Genomic DNA, 17,102 nt, shown 5'->3' on the forward strand with positions numbered 1-17,102 from the left:
ATTCCACAAAAGATCATTTCACACATAAATACAAGAGAGGGTATCAATAACGAGCAATTAAATACATTTTTGCCTTACGGGAAAAAGTCTGTAAGGAGGGCGATTTGTGTAGAATAGATGGTAAGGTGTTCCAAAATTTTGGCCCAGAGTATCGAATGTCAAATTGAAATCTTCGGGTTCTATGTTTAGGGAGATGAATGTTGGCAGCGCTTCTTGTATTATACATATGGATTTCCGAGTTGCATTTAAAATGTATGTATGTTTTGAAGACAATTTAGTTTTTGTCGCTTATAGTTCGATATAGTTTGATATATATCATGTAAAGCTAAAGGAAAAGCAATATAAGCACTAATTGTTGCTCAATGTTGGCAACAAAAAAAATCGCTATTGCTGCTCTTTAATACAACCATGATGTGCAATTTCTCTTTCAGGACTCACAATAATTCGTTTTACAATTGATTCATGTTGGTTGATTCCACTGTTTGGAGGATTTAGCAGAGAGATAAATAGATGGAGAAGTGAATATCTTCTTCTTCTACAATGCTATTGAAATTATGTATGGTAATACATGACACTGTGGTACTATTTTAATATACTGTCACATACATAGCAATTGCATTATAGATACATTCATCAGTACCAGGTGGAATAATTTGAATGCCAGGGAAACTGAATATGAACCCCGGGCCAACCCCTCCCCTCTCTCTCTCTCTCTCTCTCTCTCTATTTATTTCTCTCTCTCCTGTCCTTAATATGTATCGCTGCATTTTGAATTTATTATTCTTTCGATTTTATAGAGGACTTCACTTCAAGCTATATCTGAAGATGACGCCCTTTTCGGTAAAATCTTCTGGTCTTTTTCAGCCAGTGTCGATCAAGGCCTCAGCATGCTTTCTCCAAATGACTCTGTTTAGTGCTTGTTGGTGCCAATTAACCTTTCCCCAGTACTGTTGCAGCTCATCTCTCCATCTTTTTCTTCGTCGTTCCCTGTTGGTTTTCCTTTGTTTAGTGTCCCGTGACTGGCTGCTGAACTCGAGCTACTATCGTGTATACAGCTGATATACAATGTCATTATCATTCTTCGAAAGTAATACGATTGTAAATGTAGGTATGTTGATGAATTTGGAATGAACAAACATTAAATAAAAATTCAAAACCTATGAAACGTACATGTTGAAACAACGTTTTGTGTACACACGGTAGTCAGTGTAAATAATGTTCTCTCCGTGAGGACCCCGTAATCCAAGTATTATTCATTATGGTTCAGCGTTTTGAATGTTTATTACTTTTCTTGACAATATAATATGTTTCATAACTTTTTAGATTTTGAGTACACTAATTTGCATCTTTCCAGACTTTTGCTTGCATATTTGGTACTGATCCATAATTTTTTGGTAAATGTTGTCCGGGCTGTAGTTGTCTGAGAGGAATAGTAATCAGGGTAATACTTATCCTGAATATTGAGGTGATTTTATTTGTGTCGGTTGTCTTAGAGTACTAGATTTCCTAGGGTTAGTCAAACAGGGTACACGTATTTGACCGGTGATAATTAATGGGGGAGAAAGCATATACATGTACTTTCACAATACAATCATGAATCATGGCTTACCTGACATGTCTAAATACAAGTAAAGTTAAATGGGCCTTTGTCATAGAAATATACTAAATATACTAAACATATCAGTCGATAACCTCGCTACCCGACTATGAGGGACCTGATTATCAAATTACGGGGTAGTGGTTGCCCGAATTTTGGTAATTCAATAATTATAAAAAGCTTTACCCCCCCCCCCTCCCCTTTGGTTCCCATCCAGAATCGTAGAAAAAATGGGGGTTGTACCTTTCTAACTTATAATTTCTAATTCTTTCTTTCACAGGGTTTCGTTTTCTGAATTAAATCGCAACACATCTTATGAATAATCATGGCATACAAGGATGCTCTCTTTGACGAACTCTCAAAAGAATTTCCACCTGGAAAGTATACAACCTTTTGCACTCAAATGGGCTTTAGCTACAATGAAGCCCAGAGCGTGCTGACGAGGTTTAAAGAGGATTACAACAAGGCTCTGAGACACCTACTATCTCAATGGGATCTAAAGATGAAGAGTGTCACCAGGAAACAACTCGAAAATGCCCTGGACGGAGCAGAGGTCGGTGGACTCTGTTCCATTGTGGATACACATTATACAAATGGTAATATTAAGTCATTCTTAATATGATCTTCTTCTTTTTTAATTATATCGATTAATGAAATAACCCGGACATTTTACCATGGTCAATTTGCTATAATGCAAACTTGAACTAATCACAAAACTGTGATTTAAACTTAAATATAAAGTTAGATATGTTTTTAACATGCTTCAATGTTTGGTACACCTTTAAGCTTTCATTTTCTTTGCGGTATACACAACCAAAATTTCTTTGTTTGATATTGTTAGCAGGTTGAGCAAAAAAAATATAGGATGATTCAGAACAAAATTCATACTCAAAATTAAAGACTCGATCCTCTTAGAATTCTAATTTGACTTTGGTTGCAGTCCATGAAGAGGTATCGAAGAAACTAACCTGGCAACATGTCAACATAATGTTTACACTTTAACCTGACTATGTGTATATTTTTCTTGTTTGTTTCATGAATTAGAAAGGCATATTGAAAAATGCATATGTAAATAGATCATAACAAAGACAAATTATAACATGATAAAGTAATACGTGGTCTACTTTTCACAGCTTCCCGTAGAGTGTTAGCCGCCAAGGGAATGGTAGCCGGAGATGGCGCTGTTCACGACACTAGAAATAAGTGTATCAACCAATCAGACAGATCGGACTCAGTAAACACGAATCACGAAGGTAACATACATAGTCAATCAGTTTGTATTCCACTTGTTTTTCTCGCTTCTGCCTCTGTATTCATCTTCCCTTTATTTAATTCGTATACTTCTGTCCATTCTTGAACTTTTCTTTCTTATATGTATGAGGTTGGTAGAGGACAGGAACATCTCATTTCAAGTTCATTCACCCCCTGTCTGTAGCTCTGTCGTCTCTATTTAGAGGAGTCTCTTGCAGCGCATTGGGGCGGGTAGATAATATAATGATGCTATTTACTGTGTTCATCTGATCATAATTTGACTCCGGGAAAAGCCGTGTCTGCCTTCCGTTTATATGTACTAATATTTGTTCATCGGCTTTAATCTTTCTATCAACAATACGTCTCGGCTTCAGTACAAATAAAATACTTGTAAATTGAATCTTTTTTAAACCAACAATTTGTTGAATATATATGTAAGAAAAATCCAGTTCAAAAGGGTCTTAACTTTCTTTGATTTTCGTATCGATTTGAAGAGAAATTCCCAGTCTAAGGGCGATTAACCCTTTGCAATGAGTAAATTTGTGTGAAAGCGGAATAAAATAAGAGAAACTGAATAGCGAAAGTTGTACATCGAATCAATAACATAACAAACTAAGAATTTTTGAATCATGTCCTCACTATATTTGCGAAGCTCATATCGGCAATTTGGTCAGTAAATTGTGACGTAGTTACGGACAACTCTCCCGTTTGTCGTGTAAAAAAAAATAACATTAATTATGTTTTTCGCAAAAGCACCTTCTCCCTCGGGGCACTAATCAAAATATTGTATGGATAGCATAATTGTATATTATGTGTTCTTTTAAAATGGAAGATCCTACTGAATAACACATTTTGACAAATTGATATTTTAGTCATTCTGTGTGTTGGAACAAACGGGAGAGATGTCCGCCACTATACATCACAGTATTACCGTTTCGGCCAATTAGACATTCCCTTGCGTCATTTACGTATAGCGATTGCAACTTTAAACAACTTAAAACGCTATTATTGTTTGTTCGATTTTGTTTAAACTTTCGCCAGACTGGTTCTCTATTTTGTTTCTATTTCATGTCAGAGCAATTTGCCATTAATGTTGGATTTTTCCTTTAAGCGTGTTTCCAGCCCTTTACTTTATGGGGAAGGAATACAAATGTCGGAACAATGAAACTTGATATATTCGAACATGAAACAATTACTTACGGAATCCTACTGGGTCAGAAAGGGAAGGGGCTGAGATTGCGGGAGTGCAACAAGACATTTAGTCTTATATGCTTGTATCTTTCAGATATTTACAGTGAGAAGATCTCGGAATCCTTGACTGTTCAGCAATGTCGTGCAAAGTTGGAAAACAAGTACCGAAATCAATTGTGCAAAATTCAAATGAAACCGTGGGATCAAAGTGATTATGCTGAGTTCGAAGATATGCACACGGTTGTCACAATGGTGCAAAAGGACGCTCATGGTAAAGACACGAACAAGAAGGAACTACTCCAGGGTTCTGTTGCTGACATATTTTCAACGAAAGTAAACGGCAGACTGCCAGCTCGAATCCTCATTTCGGCCCCCGCTGGACGAGGGAAGACCACGGCTGTTGCTAAGATGGCTTACGACTGGGTTCACAGAGAAAAGGGGTCAGCATTAGAACACCTGCCACTTCTGTTTGTTGTGAAATTCCGAAATACAAGTCAGCTTACATCTATCGGAGAAGCCATCAAATCCCAACTATTGAGTGATGTTGATGACCTCACACCAGAGGGTCTAGAGAGTTTCATCAGAAAGAATCAGGGAATCTGTCACATCATACTAGACGGACTAGATGAATATGCGGGTATTTCTTCTTCAAACAGGAGCTTAGGGAGCAACATTGTCAGTGTCATCCGCTGGGAGGAATTTCCAGAGTGTAGAGTTCTTGTAACAACGCGCCCTCATTTAGAGAACTTCTTCAATCAAGCGGAACTTTCAAGGGTATACACAAAGATGTGGATCGAAGGATTTTCGCAAGAGAGCTCACGAGAGTACATCGACAAGTTCTTTGCTTCAACTTCGAATCCTTGTGGTGATCATGGACATGGTCTGAAGGTTTACCTTGATGACCAACCACTAATTAATGAACTTGTTAAAACGCCTTTATTTTGTCTCATGGTCTGTCACTTATGGAGCGAGGAGCGTTTGAACACTAAAACTGCAACTCAAACAGAATTATTAGACAGCGTGAATGTTTTTCTGATGCACCATGCCAATGCCCGAGCAACATCAAAAGAAAAACAAATAACACAAGACGAAATAACAGAAGAAGAAGTAATCGAAATCATTCGTAAGCTGGGTAAGGTTGCTTTAGCTGGTCTAATCGACGACTCTAAAAAACTAGTCTTCACGCCCCATGATTTTCGAAGAGTTCCCGCTATCATTGATAGGGCATGTGAGCTTGGGATCTTATCCAAGACGACGATTCCAACGACAATGCTCCCACGATCCCACAAGGCCACATCCACGACCATTGAGTTTTATCACAAACTCGTTCAGGAACACTCTGCTGGGAAATACCTTGCTGCTAAAACGAAGAAATATATGTTACGACTGAAGATTTCTAAGTTGGACAGACTGCTGCGAAACATCAAAGCAAACATCGGTGACTATGAGAATCTCATCCGATTTGCTGCTGGCACAGATGACAGCCTTTGCAAACGAATAATGGAGGCGCTCCTTTCCAACCGGTTTTTGGATGAGAGTGAGCGATATCGCATTCTTCTTGACTGCTCATCAGAGACCAAGGGTACTCAACAAATTGTGTCTTCGTTGGTTCAAAGATGTGTGAATGCAGAGAGTATTGTTCTAAAGTCACCGACTGTCTACACCGTCGTTGGGATGCAACATCTTCCAAAGCAACTTAAACGTCAGGTATGCACATTTTCATTTGACAAAATGTGTTTACAATAATAATTTCATAAAGATTGATTAAGTTTTCATCCCTCCGCTATATAACTATAAGTCAAAGGGGTAAGATTATTTTAATAGATCATTGATTAATTGACGGCATCTTCATAAATAATAATGCAAGATAAAATGATCAAGACGTATGATTCATTATCATCATTTTTTCCATCTTTGCCCAATTACGGCCTTGATCAAGGTACTGCATTCCAGAAACGAGAAAAATAATGCAAACACATAATACTCGGTCCTAGGGCCTATTCATATAGGGAAAATGATGTAAAAGCAAGTAGCAAGGAGTAGGGAAGGGAGCTTTCATTACTTTAGCGAATAATATTGTCAGATAGGGTCATGTTTGTTTTAATAATTACCACCAAAACAAGACATTAGATGGTTCAGAATCTAGCCGATTTTATTGTAAATAACCTCCTTCACCGCGACTCCCCACTCCCACCCCCCCCCCCTACCTGCTGCAAGCCGAAGATGACGTGATCTTTGGACTTCTACCCCAGACGAAAAGGCAGGGTGTACTAGTTCGTTGATAACGCCATCTTGGGCGGCTCGAAGTAAGTGCAGAGAATATTATAGAGAGGCCAGATTATGGACTAAATATGAAATATATATCTTCATCAACTTATCAATGTTCTGACTATTTGTCTCTATCTCTCTTTCTCTTCACCGCCCAACCCCACCCTGCCTCTCTCCCATTCTATCTCTCTCTCTCTCTGTCTGAACACCAGGTTAGGACAGTAAAGCTTGAGGGGTCTACTCTAACAACCGACGTGACGAGTGGACTATGGTCCTGCCTCAAAGCCTTTTTGATGTTAGAAACTCTCATCATCTCAGACTCGTCTCTCAGTTTCCCTCCATCTCCTCCGGAGCTTCGATCATTCACACATCTATCAGCCGAGAGAGTGACGTCACAGTGCTACGAAGGAGTGCTATCATCGATACCTGGAGTGAGAGATATCGATGTCTCTATCGATGTTGCAGAGACGAGCAACACTTTTCAGATCACCACCGCATCCAGGCCTAAGAATCAGACCAGGGCTATGGATGAACAGTTCTTTGTTCATATCAGACTACACGCCTTGACAGCACTCACCACAGACAGGAAAATTGAATCAGGAGAGACAATTGGAGGGCTTAGTCTTCTATTTGAAGACCAAACCGAAAACCAACAACGGCTGCATGTGTCCGGGGTGAGGGGCAGAGACGAAGAAGCCTTGGTGGACCTGTTTGTCAAGACTAAACAACTAACGTACTTGAATTCGGGGTAGGTAGGCCTACTAGAGTATAGTACTAGGCCTACTAGTAGACTTCTAGACCTATAGTAGGCCTAGTCTACTTGACCTAGATCTAGTACTAGTCTAGGTCTAATATTGAATAGGTAGATCTAGCTCTAGTACTACTAGGTCTAACTTTATTAGATCTTTATTGATGGGGGTTATTATTAGATCTAACAATCACTATCTCAACAAATCGGTAAGATTTTGAAAGTCTGATATCACTAGATCTAGATCTAGATACTAGGCCTAGATCTAGATCCAGATCTAATGGAAAGAGAAACCTAAAATTACCGAGAGACGGAATTTTGTATGGAATTGGAGGTAAAATAAGTAAAATATTGACAAAAGATCGACAAATTTTGCAGTCTTTTGCGTCCGTTCCAAAAAAAAAAACATGAACTTGCCGACAAGTGTCATCAAAATTGTAAATAAGAAGTAGAGTCTAGACTAGATCTAGGCTTAATAGTCTACCAACCAGGGGCGGCGATTTCTTTTCATGACCGGGGCGACAAAGTGCTAGGTAGTAGGGAGCATAGTCTAGATCTAGATCCTAGATCTAGTGAACGAGAAGGGTGAAGGTGACTGAAGTGACTACCCCCTTACACTTTCACATGATTTTGAAGTTTCGTTGTAGATCTATTAGACCTATTACAACATTACGTTCCTTAGCAAAAATATAGTAAACAAACAAGCAATAATATGCTTTTTTTACACTTCACCTTTACATAGTAACATTACCGGTAATTAGTGTGCATCCCGAGGCGAAGGGTTGTAAATATTTAGTAAAGTAAATCAGATCTAGTAGACTAGTCTATGTCTAGTCATATAACGAAGGACCTTGAGGTTGACTTAATAATACTATATTTTAGAAAAATGTAGAATTCTAGGCTAGATCTACACTATTTCCCCTTAGGAATTCAGGCGACAATATTTGTATAACCAGGTTGGAAGGGACTCCTTAAAAAATAAAACCTAATAAAAAGAGCGAGCGGAATATTATTATTAATTTTGTTAGCACTGATGTAATTCTATAACTCTTAATATTGTAAACATACAGTGTAAACTGTGCACGCGATACCAACGAAATACAGATTTTCTGCAATGTTTACTTGTACATTTTGAAGGGCATTATGCGGGGGAGCGTAGCTACCTTTTTAGCGACCGAGCGAGACGATTTTTGCATTTTTGTCTCGCCTGCATAGCAAAAAGCAAGACTAGGCGCCGCTTTTCCGGTGACGGCGGCGGCGTCAACATCAAAAACTTAACCTAAGGCTAAGTTTTTGAATTGTTTGGTATAGTTTTAAAAGTATAAGTTCTCATTCAATGACACTTTAACTAAAGGGTTATCAAGTATTCCCAATCATATGAGCAGAATTTCAGGTCACAATATCAAGGTCAAAGGTCATTTCAGGTCAACAGACTTAGACTAAGTTGTGGCATCATCATCGAAAACTTAACCTCAGGTTAAATTTTTTAATTGTTAATATAATTTTGAAAGTATCAGTTCTTATTCAATGAAACTTACACTAAAGGGTTATCAAGTACCCCTTATCATGTGAGTAGAATTTCAGGTAACTAAATTAAAGTCAAAGGTCATTTACGGTCAACATACTTAAACTCTTTTGTGGCATCATCAACATCAAGATTTGAAATTTTAGCATAATTTCAAAAGTATTTGTTTAAATTCCATGAAACTTGTACACAACGGTTATCAAGTATTACAAATCTTATTACGCAAATTCCAGGTCACAATGTCAAGGTCAAAGGTCATTTTAGGTCAGTATGTGAGGATTAAACAAATTATAATTTTGTGTTATTTGTTCAAGTTCCATTAAAATTATTAATCTTGGTAAACATTTTTTTCCGATGAATCTTGGTCAATATTCACTTTAAAATGATGATTATATTTAGAGGACTTCATATGGGGGGGGGGGGGGCCTTCTAATAGGCCACCCTGCCTATGAATAATGTCCCAACCTCAATTTTTCCTCATATTGAATTGCGTAATGCAGGCAAGACCGCCGAGAGCGTTTACCTTGTTATTAGTCCAAACGCTGCACTCTTGGGCCCTCCAGAGCCTAACACAACAAACATAAAAAGTGTTGCAGTCTTTAGTCAGTATTTGCTATACATTTTTGTGTGAGCACTTTTTCCAATTTTCTGGGGGGGGGGGGGGCGATCCCCTCCCCCTAAACATCGCCGCCCCCGGTAGTAACTGATTGTATGATATTTTTACTTGCAAAATATCAAATTATCTTACATTTGATCGATTGAATTTTTCGATAAATCAAATGTAAACCTCCGTGCACGAAAGGTCTAGTTGTTTTTATGACTTTTTCGTGAGTTACAGCGCGCAGGCCAATCCGACATCGATTTTTAGATCGCGATATCTCCGGAATCCTTTGACGATAACTAGTTTTCGTAGTTAAAAACTTTGCCCTCCATTTGCTAATAATTGAAATAAATAAATTTGTGTAAAATATGGGAAATCATGGATCAAATATCACATTTTCTAGTATTTTTAAAAAACTCTGCGAATTTTTGTCACTGCAGATTTTTGTGTTAATGTCGCTTTTTTAATTTTAAGACGGCATGAACACCAAACAATGTATTAAAATGGTATTTAATGGATGTTCTTATCAGTATTGACATCATTATCATGATTATATTTGTTACTTTATTTACCATTATTCTAATATGATTATTATCATTATAGTTATTGGTAGTATTGTTGCTTTCATTTACCTTTGTAAAGAGGGGTGCATAATTCACTTGCATTCTTTATTAATGTAATATCATTTCCCAATAGTTGCTTTCAAGAATCACATTTTTTCCTCATTCCTTTTCAAATATTCTTTGTAGGAGTGGAGGTGGTACTCTACACAAAAAGAACAACGTCCAGGTGAGTGACTTTTGGTATACGGGTGCATGCATTCACTTTGAAATATTCAACAAAGGGATATCCTCTGGATTTTACTATTAAAGGGAATGAAAAACAGTTCCATTTTTGTTGTATAAATAACTCAATTAATTATCGGAATATGAATGTAGTACTTGTAAGTTCAGCTTTACTGACGTGGAATTCTGTATGTCCACACGTTTATTCTCAATATTTAAATCGATGTAAATAAAAGTGACAAGTTTGTCTGTTTATATTTATTGCAGAATACTAGGCTTGAGATAGAGCAATGCCAGCTATCTAATGAGATGACCAAAAAGTTGTGGTCCTGTCTCAGATCCTTCACCTCACTGAACCATCTCACCATCTCAGACTCCTCTCTCAGTTTCCCTCCATCTCCTCCTGAGCTTCCATCTGTCACAAAGCTATCAGCTGAGAGAGTGACGTCACAAAGCTATGAGGGTCTGCTCTCATCGCTTCCTGGCTTGGAAGTGGTCGATATCACTATCGGAGATGCAAGGACAGAAGACATATCTCAGATCCAGACTAGTCTACGTTGGTATCTGGCAGAACAAGATCTCACACGCATCGACCTTTCTTCTCTCCAATCAGAGGAGAATGTATCAAGCATGTCAATAATGAGGATGGAAGGACTTGGTCTCCTTATCACAGAATGTCAGGCGATGTTGTCCAGAATACTTTTCGGACCCGAGAATGCAGTGATCGATCTTGTCCAGTCTTCAATGCGTTTAATGTCAGCAAGTCTGTTTATAGAACAGTGAGTAACAGAAATTAGTCTAATTATCTGTTTTTTCCTCTATCCACTCAATTGTCAGTCAGACACAACTTATAGAAAGGTACTCTTAAAACAGCGAACAACGCACTGTGAATATAGCACCCTCATCTTTCAATTCGAGTTACTGTATGCAAAAGGCATGGGGATAATTTGTCGAAATCAACCCGCTGTTCTTCTTCTTCTTCTTCCTGAAAAGTGCAGGCTTCATGAAATGAAGGTTAACGCACTCTGGGTGGATATGTGCGCGCAGTCTGTACGCAGCCAATAATTTCTGATGCAGATAAATTATGTACAGTGATGTGTTGTCAAAAAATAGCTAAGCTTTTCTGCATGTTATACGGTGCCGTCCCTCAATGCCGCGTTAAAGCATCGAGTGAAACAAAATCTCTCGGGTCTTTTTTCAGAGAGTTCCATTCTTTGCTAGTGCTATTAAAGAAGGAGTAAGGTGTTGATTTATTGGTGTTTTTTGTCTGCAGAAATAATGCTGTGGATATATTTATTTCATATCTTTGAAATTTGGAAAGATGTTTGCATGATTTATCCTTCATGGATTTTGAAGATAATTGAACCACAGTAGTATTTTACAAATAATCTATATCGACACTAGGTTGACTTAGAAGATTCTTATCATGCTTTATGTACACAATGCCTAGCACTGAAAGTTGAGGGCATATATTCACTAAGCGGTAATTGTTAATTTTAAAGTATTTGCCTGTAGACCTACTTGGTTTTTCGCAGTTCTTGCTGACTGTTTGTTATTGATATGGGCATCGATAGATCTTTTATTTCACTTGCTAGTAAAGCTCACGTGTTAAACCAGTCCATTAATTACCACCTGAAGTCGATTTAACTTGGATAAAACTAAAACAGTCATTGAGTACCGAAGATGATATTGAAGTTATGTTTAGGCAAATGTAATGTAAGGTAATTTTCCCAACGTTTGAAACGATTTTTTAAAGAAGATGTCAAAACAGGAATTATATTTGTTTGTAATGCGCTAGAAAAACAAAACGTTAATCATTTGATCATGACTGAAATTTAGACTTCGAGAAAAATGTGTAGAATTTGTTTTAAAAAAACGTCAGTTATGTAAGCTCATATTTCCCTGGTAATTACTCAAACAATTACTCAAACAATCTAATGAAATATGATATGAAAATTCCAAAATTAGGACTGCTCTCTACGAATGGATATAATGTTATGGAATAAGATGTGGCTTTCACATCCTTATTTGTCAGATCGAAATATTTCATACTTTTTACCAAATAATATTCGTATCGTACAATATTCGGTGTAAAAGGATTTTTAGGTAAAATAAGACTACATTTGTCATTATTTGGAAACATTCGGGTCGTAATGTATTATTCACCAATGTTTAAAGTGGCTCATGTGTTTTCCTTCACTCCTTGATTTCTCTTTGAAATGATATAGGTTTTCTGGGTCGCTAAACTCCGATAAACATGCATTGAATGTAAGTATACTCTAATTGTACATGTTCATACGCCTTATTTTGTTCGTAATATTTAAGAAAGAAATTCCCACTTCCTGCCAAACAGAAAAAAGTATCATACATTTAACTTATTTGAAACAATTAATTATCACATTTTACGTTTCCCATTGTCATTTTTGTTTATGCCAGAAATATATATAATTGGGATATTAAGGGGCCTACGGTAAAAGCATAGCTTGATGGATGTAAGCCCCGTGACATAAATCAATTATAAGTCTGACAAAGTTGTAGGGACTAAAAACAGTTGAAACAAATACAGGCCTATAAAGTAAGTATCATTTTCTTTGTTGTTTTGCCAACTCTCTTTTACAAATGAATTAAATGATCCAATCAATTTTTTCAAATAAATTGAAGCTACATGTAAAAAATAAGTTTAATAAAGGAAAATCATTCCAGTCCTCAGCCCGTGTCGATCAATATATCAGGTGAGTTCAAATGATTTCTACATCAGGTTTTGTTGATGTTGTTTCTGTATTCTACTTTCTTCTCAAAACCATTGATATATATTGCTCTCAAGAAATTTATTCCACTTGTAGTTTTTAATCTTTTAAACTGTTGTAAAAACGACGACTTGTTCTTTCTGTACGTCATCATAGATTGACATGTTGAATATCAAGGACTGCCAGCTATCTACCGAGATGGCCGAGAAGTTTTGGTCCTGCCTTAGATCCTTTACCTCACTGAAACAGCTCACCATCTCAGACTCCTCTCTCAGTTTCCCTCCATCTCTTCCTGAGCTTCCATCCGTCACAAAGCTATCAGCTGTGCGTGTGATGTCACAAAGCTATGAAGGTCTGCTCTCATCGCTTCCTGGTTTGAGAGAGATCGATATCACTATCGATGATGCAGAGAGAGACATATCTCAGATCACGGCTTGTCTTCGTCGGACCGGAAGACAGCAGCTCACACGCATCGACCTTACAGCACTGCCATCACTCCCATCAAAGAAGAAGAGTGTTTCGAGAGAGACGATGAGAGGACTGGGTCTTCTGATCAGAGAACAAACCAATAACCTGCAGCGGCTAAATCTGTCCGGGATGAAGTGCTTGGACGAAGAAGACTTGGTTGAACTTGTCGAGTCGTCAACATATTCGAAAGCATTGTATAGTCTACATTTACAGTGAGTTCGAGTAGATTTTCATACATTTGTCAATGAAATTAAAGTAGACAAAATTAAACAGAAAGTCTACCTGTAATGTAAACTGTAAAAGGTGAATAATATATTTGCTTTTGTGTGATTTTGTCTTATCAAAATTGTATCGAGTATGTTAATGTCTTTGAACGATCAATTCAAGATCAGTAAAAAAATAATCACACTTCACAAACTGCTGTAAATAATTTTTTTTTTTTTAAATTGGTTATATGAAAGGAGGGGGCGTGCAAATACTATCAAAAAGTCCATGCGATAATTTCCCATGGGAATCCTCTCATCTACCCCAGCCAGCTCAAGGGCTTCTCGCGGTGGTGGGATGTGGTGGGAGTCATGGGGTATATTTTTCCTATATCCCTACTTATTTGCATCCCAAACTGACAATGTAAACAATTACACATTTTTAGGCAGTTATTTTCTTTCAACTCGCATTTCCCATGGCACTACTCACAATGTATGCTATTGGTTGTAATGCTATATTTGTTGAAAGTCTAAATGATCTCTTGGACTAGGATAGCTATAGACAAACGAGAATGGAAATGTTATGAGGAAGGCTATGTCCAACGTCTTGATGAACTATAGCCTGATAGATTATAATGGAAATGTTATGAGGAAGGCTATGTCCAACGTCTTGATGAACTATAGCCTGATAGATTGATTGATACATGATATATTTGTTATATATATATCTTCAACTCCCCAGGACCGGTATTCAATTCAATACTTAGCATAAGTAAGACATTTACTAAGTAAATGGCTATTGTAATTTACTTATCTCGTATTCTAATCGCATCTTAGACTTATACTTACGTAATACAAAATCTAAGTAAAATATTTACTGATAAGCATTGTGACGTCTCACGGTCAATTAAAAGTAATGCGCATTAAAATAAAGGCGCGCTGATATAAATGCGCGCAGGCTATAATACTGCGTAAGAAAACCACATGCCTGCCAATCAAGGCCTCCAAATAGTTGGCTTACGTCTGGTAGGGAGCTGACTTAGATTTAAAGTAAAATACTTAGCCAAAAGTGTGAATTAATTACCAAAATTGCCTAAGTATTTTATCTAAGCCAAATCCTAAGTAAAAAGCTTAATTTTTTTTAAACTTAAGTATTGAATTGAATACGGGTCCAGGACCTTATGCATGTTAGTATCATACGGTATTCGCAAGCCATGTCCGATATCGATGTTATGTCATGAATCCCCCCACAAAGTCCCATTGTTTTTGTGTTAATTTTTTTTTGTGTCGCTTTCAACTCTCTATATCAAATACTATAGGTCTCTTGATGGTGGATGTTTTGAATACGATGGAAAATCGGTTGTCCAGGTAGGCAGATATATTATACTAATACTATAAACGAATACTAACATTTAGGAAAGCAATTTACTATTTGCGCCTGACCGGAAAACGCAAATAAATGTTCCTTTTCAAGTATACAATCAAAGATAGCTCTTACAGATACAAAGGGGTGATTGGGCCACATTCTATCTCGTGATTTTGATGGCTACGATTGTAATTAGCATATTTCTCTTCCCGTCAGTTGTCGATAGTTATATTGAATTGTTTGAACATATTATGGTAAAATTAGCGTATTTTTACGTACCCTATCCAAACACTAAGACTGAACGGCTCGAGAAAAAAAAGGGCATAATATGACAATTACCATTAATTTCTGTTAACGAGGTGCAACCTAGGCTATATTATTTAACATGTACTAACTGGATAAAGATTGTTTTCAAATCATAAGTAAGTTATATTTTCCCTCGTTATAATTTTCCCTATATCGCTGCTCGCCCTACCAGTCAATTATGTATACTGTGGTTATAATTATTAATTTAATGTCTGCCGTTAAGATATAATACAAGAGTTGGGGGGGGGGGGGTCTCACTATGTACCCGGTTTTGCATTACAGCATTAACGTGATTCAGTTACCATTTAGTCTCTCTGCATTTTATTATCTGTTCTAATTCCAGGACGAGTGTCGACTCCTCGTAAAGAAATATCAGCTATCTACTGTGATGACTGCCAGATTGTGGCCCTGTCTCAGATCCTTCACCTCACTGAACCATCTCACCATCTCAGACTCCTCTCTCCGTTTCCCTTCATCTCCTCCTGAGCTTCCATCCGTCACAAAGCTATCAGCTAAGAGAGTGACGTCACAAAGCTATGAAGGTCTGCTCTCATCGCTTCCTGGCTTGAGAGAGATCGATATCACTATCGATGATGCAGAGAGAAACATAGCTCAGATCACGGCTTGTCTTCGTCGAACCAGAGGACAGCAGCTCACACACATCAAGCTTACAACACCGCGATCACTCCCATCAGAGAAGAAGAGTGTATCGAGAGAGACGATGAGAGGACTGGGTCTTCTGATCAGAGAACTAACCAAGAACCTACAGCGGCTAAATCTGTTTGGAGTGAAGTGCACAGACGAGGAAGACTTGGTTTACCTCATCGAGTGCTGCAGACATGTGAAGACGATGTCAAAGCTGGGGTAGGTTCTTGTTCCAATCTTGTATAAAATAGATTAAAATCCAAGTAGACGATCCTGTTTAGAATCTAGTTAGTCTGCCGTGAGAAAGCATAATGATATGAATGCGTGACGGGATGCAAAGGTTAAGACGTGGGTGTAACTTCCAATTATTTGTCTGAAAATTAGAATGGGTTTTGTTTGATTATCGCTCTCAATTGTTATTTTAAAATTGTCAATGTACAGTCGCAATGAATAGAATTTGAATAGGGCCTACATGTTTTGAAAATCCAAAATTGTAATATAGACTCTAGGTCTAGATCTAGATCTAGATCTACAGTTGCATGTAGATCTAGGTGACGGTCCATTATGACTTAAAAAAACAACTTATCCTGATAAAATTAATTCTCGTTATCATAAATTGTCATTATTATTAATATTATTAGATCTATTATTGCGTTTACAACTTTACAAGCACTTAATATCCGCATGATGTTATTATTTTCACAATCTTATTAATTATCAATCAATGAATTTGTAGGGCCTTATCACTTTTGGTTTAAAACTGCTGCTCGTTAGCTGAACTTTTCCTCGAGTCAAATTTAAGCTGGAATTGATTTTGATACATTTTAGGTTAAAAATGTAAATGGCTCTGTAATCAAGGCTAGTCGATGCTGGGTCAATCGATCAACCACAAAATTGCGTCGCTAAACTGCTGCAAGAGAGGTCCTTGAAAAGTAAGTAAATTCCGTTTTCTTCAACAAAAAAAAAACATTCTGTTGACAACTAAATTGTTATTTTGTTAGAAGAAAAGTATTCCTCTCAATTTTAACCGAACGATATTTGAAATAAATATCAACTAAAAGCATTCCCCAAGTTAGACCGAAAGCTTCAGCTTTAGAGGTCTAGACGGTAGATCTAGGTATACGTATAGAGACTGAAGCTTTCGGTCTAGATCTACTGTCTACAGTCTAGGTCTATGCTCTCAAAATAAAGTTTTACAAACCCTTGTCGGCAAGTTCATGTTTTTCGGAACGGACGCAAAAGCCAAAAGACTACAAAATTTGCCGATCTGTTGTCAATTTCACCTCCAATTAGGCCTAGGAATAGGATCTAGATCTAGGCCTAGATCTAGTCTATCCCCAAGTGAGATAAACTTAGTCTAGACCTAGAAGTCTAGACCTAGTTAAGATGGACGAATTGCAC

At 37.4% G+C, this 17,102-nt stretch overlaps 1 protein-coding gene across 1 annotated transcript; it reads left to right on the forward strand.

Moving 5' to 3' along the window:
• The first annotated feature begins 1,922 nt into the window (after positions 1 to 1,922).
• Positions 1,923 to 15,948, forward strand: LOC105443070. The gene is made up of 10 exons (XM_030994063.1): positions 1,923 to 2,193; positions 2,731 to 2,831; positions 3,971 to 5,746; positions 6,520 to 7,055; positions 9,931 to 9,970; positions 10,234 to 10,745; positions 12,195 to 12,234; positions 12,870 to 13,393; positions 14,704 to 14,752; positions 15,400 to 15,948. The coding sequence occupies exons 1-10, from the start codon at positions 1,923 to 1,925 to the stop codon at positions 15,922 to 15,924; spliced, it is 4,374 nt and encodes a 1,457-aa protein (XP_030849923.1). The 3' UTR covers positions 15,925 to 15,948.
• Positions 15,949 to 17,102: the final 1,154 nt, after the last annotated feature.

This window comes from Strongylocentrotus purpuratus, unplaced genomic scaffold (genome assembly GCF_000002235.5).
Source record: "Strongylocentrotus purpuratus isolate Spur 01 unplaced genomic scaffold, Spur_5.0 spur5_scaffold_20, whole genome shotgun sequence".
Classification (NCBI taxonomy): Eukaryota; Metazoa; Echinodermata; class Echinoidea; order Camarodonta; family Strongylocentrotidae; genus Strongylocentrotus; species Strongylocentrotus purpuratus.

Coding starts and splice junctions, on each gene's coding strand:
- LOC105443070 (XM_030994063.1), top strand. CDS start 1,923: ATGGCATACAAGGATGCTCTCTTTGACGAACTCTCAAAAGAATTTCCA. Junction 7,056..9,930: donor CTAACGTACTTGAATTCGGG/GTAGGTAGGCCT, acceptor TATTCTTTGTAG/GAGTGGAGGTGGTACTCTAC. Junction 13,394..14,703: donor TTGTATAGTCTACATTTACA/GTGAGTTCGAGT, acceptor CAAATACTATAG/GTCTCTTGATGGTGGATGTT.